The sequence below is a fragment of the Trichechus manatus genome, unplaced genomic scaffold (genome assembly GCF_000243295.1).
Source record: "Trichechus manatus latirostris isolate Lorelei unplaced genomic scaffold, TriManLat1.0 scaffold00028, whole genome shotgun sequence".
Taxonomy (NCBI): Eukaryota; Metazoa; Chordata; class Mammalia; order Sirenia; family Trichechidae; genus Trichechus; species Trichechus manatus.
In genome coordinates this window covers 1,984,462-1,988,077 of record NW_004443964.1, presented here as the reverse complement: position 1 = coordinate 1,988,077, position 3,616 = coordinate 1,984,462, and the positions used below count along the sequence as shown (strand labels likewise).

At 64.0% G+C, this 3,616-nt stretch overlaps 1 protein-coding gene across 1 annotated transcript in view; it reads left to right on the top strand.

Annotated features, from left to right (window-relative positions):
- RPTOR (regulatory associated protein of MTOR complex 1) overlaps positions 1–311 on the top strand; it is a 425,613-nt gene extending 425,302 nt beyond the window's left edge. The window contains 1 exon segment of the mRNA XM_023729162.1: positions 103–311. Coding sequence (XP_023584930.1) covers positions 103–171 — 69 coding nt within the window. The 3' untranslated portion in view covers positions 172–311.
- The last annotated feature ends 3,305 nt before the right edge of the window (positions 312–3,616 follow it).

The following is a 3,616-nucleotide window of genomic DNA, read 5'->3' as shown; positions in this document are numbered from 1 at the left end:
GGGTGCAGCGTCCCCAGCTCCCGGCCGCCCCTCACCCCTGCTCTGTCTCGGGGTGCAGCGTCCCCAGCTCCCGGCCGCCCCTCACCCCTGCCTCTCTTGCAGCCTCACCTGGCGGTCGGAAGCAATGATCACTACCTCTCCGTGTACTCAGTGGAGAAGCGCGTCAGATAGCGGCCCGGCCCTGCCGGCTGCCCCGCCGTGTACATAGAGGGAGCCGGGGCGCGGGGCTGCCCGCACGTGCCGTCACCTCAGTCCTGACTGAGCTGCTGGCGGGAGGCGACTTGCACTCCAGCTCCGCTGTGACGTCCAGGAAGTCCAGGAGGGGAGGGCTACGGCTGTCACTTTGGCCCAGTGGCACGGCCGCCGCTCGGCTGAGAACACAGGACCCCGCCTGAGGACGGCCAGCCCCTCTCCTGTTGGGTGTTTCTCCTGAGGCCTTTCACGGGGCAGCACAGCTGTGTCGTTCTCCATTGATGGAGCACAGGGCGGCCGGCTCCTGTCCTGGCAGACAGGCAGCCTGGAGCTTGGTGGCCCCATGCCGCCCCTGTCTGGCCGAGACCCAGCGAGCGAGTGAGGAGGAGATGCTGCCCACGTGCACCCGGGAGCGCCCGGAGCAGGCGGGAGGAGGCTGGAGATGAGGAGGCCACAAAGGGAAGGTGGAAACGCCGCCCTGAGCTGCGCGCACCCGGGGCCCGGCGTCCCTCCCGGTGTCCCTTCCGGCGAGCTGGCAGACTCCCCTGCCGGGCGGGACTTGTGCTCCCAGTCACAGCCCCTCATGGCAGTCACAGCAGGAGTGAGGCCTGTGGCCTGGACAGATAGGCGGGTCCTTGGTCACTTGGCCACTGCCTCCCCCCGCAGCTGGTTTCTCTCTGAGACGCTGCTCTCCCCTGCCCAGCCCTGGCACACGCGTGACATGTATGTGTGGGGACCACGGCCCCTCACTCAGGTCCACACACGCATGTACATGCATGTGCTGGGACTCTAGCCCCCCACCCGGTCCAGTACACATGCGCACATGCATGCAGACACCAGTCTTCTCCCTACCTGTCCTACACACGTGTCAACATGTATGTGTGAGCACCATAGTCCCCGCCCAGGCCTGCACACGTGTGTGGATACCAAGGCACTAGATCCCCCCAGAGCAGCTGTGGGTCAACATCAGGCTGCGTTCCCGGGTGACGGCCCTCCAGCCCTTTGTCCCACGTGCTGTGTAACTGAAGCGTCTGGCAGTCTGCCGCGCAGAGGAGCTCGTTGGGGAAGCTTCGGTGTGTGTCGGTGTCTGCGGGTGTGCGTGTGGGTGTGCATGTCTGCACTAAGTGCACATGTGTGCACACGAGCGTGCACTGTGGGTCTGGGCGTCTGCACACGTGTGTGCATGTTAGTGCAGGCAAGTGTACGTGTGTGTTGGTGTGGGTGGGTGTGCACGTCTTCACGTTAGTGTGGGTGGGTAGGTGAGCACGTGTATGTTAGTGTGGGTGTGCACACGTGTGGATGTGTGGGTGGGTGTGCACGTGTTAGTGTGGCAAGTGTGCACGTGTTAGTGTGGGTGGGTGTGTATGTGGGTGGGTGCACACGTGTGTATGTGTGTACATGGTGCCAGTGTGGGTGTGTGCGTGCGAGCGTGAGCCGAGGGGAGCTGTGTGCTAACTCCCCCCAGGAAGGGCCAGAGACCCGGCTGAGTGGCTGCAGACCGACAGTGCTTTGAAAACAAAACAGAGGTGCAACGCTGATACTTTGGAAAGTGTTTCTCCCTTTTTCTTGGGAATCTTGAGCACTCAGCAGACAGGTGTGGGGTCTGCCAGTAAAAGGCCCACAACCGTGGGATTATGAATAACAGTCATGAAGGGACATCTGCTCCCTGGTGTTGGGGTGACGGTTCTGCCCTCGCCCAGAGTGACTGGTGAGCAGTGCTGGGCTGGGCACTGTGGCCTGGGTGTCTGTGTTGGAGCTGGGCGGCCATGTTCTGGGGGCAGAGCCTCGAGGAGTCGGAAAGACCCTGAGAGACTGGCCCCCAGGATTCCAGGCAGGACCACTAGCTTGGACAGCCCCAGTCAGCGTGTGGGGCCCCAGGGGGTGGCCTGGGTCCTTCCAGAAGCTTAGCTCTGCCCACAGACACTGACCCAGTAGTAGCTGACTCACTGATCCTAACCTCGTGCGCATCTGTTTGTTCTGACACAAAAACCATCCCTGCCAACAGCAGGCGGCGCGCGGGGGAGGCCCCACACCTCGGCCGCCTGCGCCCCACTGCCCACTCGGCCCCGCGGTCCGCTCTGGAGCCCATGGGGGCCGCACGGGTGGGTGCACATCTGTCCCGGGCGGGTGTTCACAGGGCTGATGCGAAAACTCAATCATGAAGTTGACCGGGCGCAAGAGCGCGCCGACCTAAAGGCTCCCTTGTCTCTATTTATTTTACCGAAATGCGAAGTGAGAGACTTTGGAAACACATGCAAGTGAGCGCAAAGGATAAGCCGTCAATAAACGTGAACGCGGAGGGACTGGCTGGGCTCCGTCTTTCGGGGAAAGGCTGTGTCTGCCACACTGGCTGCAAGTCGAGTCGCTTTGCTCCGCGCCACTGTGACCTCCCCCCCAACCCCGGAGGCTCGGCTCCAGCCGGGCTGCAGGAGTGTGGGGGCAGAGGGCGCATGGGAGCCCGGGTGCAGTCCTCTCTGCAGACAGCCAGGCCTGTCCCCAGGGGACCCGCCTCGGAGCTTGGGGCCTGCTGTGTCCCTCGGGCAGGCGATGTCCTTGCTCATTGTCAGCAGGAGTGGACAGCAAAAGGCGCCTGCACCTCCCTGGGGCAGCACTCCCAGCCCTGGGTGTGGACAGTTTGTCCAAGAAAACACCCAAATGGATGAGCGAGCCGACAGGGCCCGAGCATCCTCCTGCTTGGTGTGCCCGGGCCCTGCGGCCTCACAGCCGTCACCCAACTCCTGACCGTTCCGAAGGCCAGGGCCAGCCCGCAGAGCTTCCTCAGGAATGGGGCATTGCCACCGGAGCCAGGAGTAGCCCCAGGGTCATTGCGGGGGCCGGGAGTGTTGCTGAGGGTGTCCAGGGCTGATGGCGGTGCAGTCAGGTGACCAGGGGGTGGGGGTAGGGGTGTGAACAGTGACGGCTGCCCAAGGGTCCTGGGGGTCATCTCGGTGGTCCTTACACCTCTCTCGGCCCTGGAGGCAGCAAGGGATGGCTCCGTTACCCCCAGACAAGAGATGGAGCCTCAGGCAGCAGGAGCAGACCTAACCCATGCACTCAGACCGAGGCCATGTGTAGAGACCCTGCTGCACCCCTGGGTGGGGGCTGGGGTGCTCCTGGGGACAGGTCCATGCAGCTGCCCAGTGCTGAGGCCGGCCGCACCATCGTCCCTGCCATGGCCACTGCCCAGACGAGGGCTCGGGGTCACCACTGGCGAGGTCCCCACCTGGAGAGGCTCAGCGGCTCCTGGGTGATGTCACTGCCCCCCACACATGCTGGCACCTCCAGCCCCACGTGGCTCTGACACCTGAGTGCCTGTCCTCCCTTGTTCCCAAGACATGAGAGCCGCAGCACAGGCGCATGGCATGGGTGCAACCGGGGAGAGGTCCTGGGGGACAGCAGCCACCCAGGAGCTGGGGCCATGGTG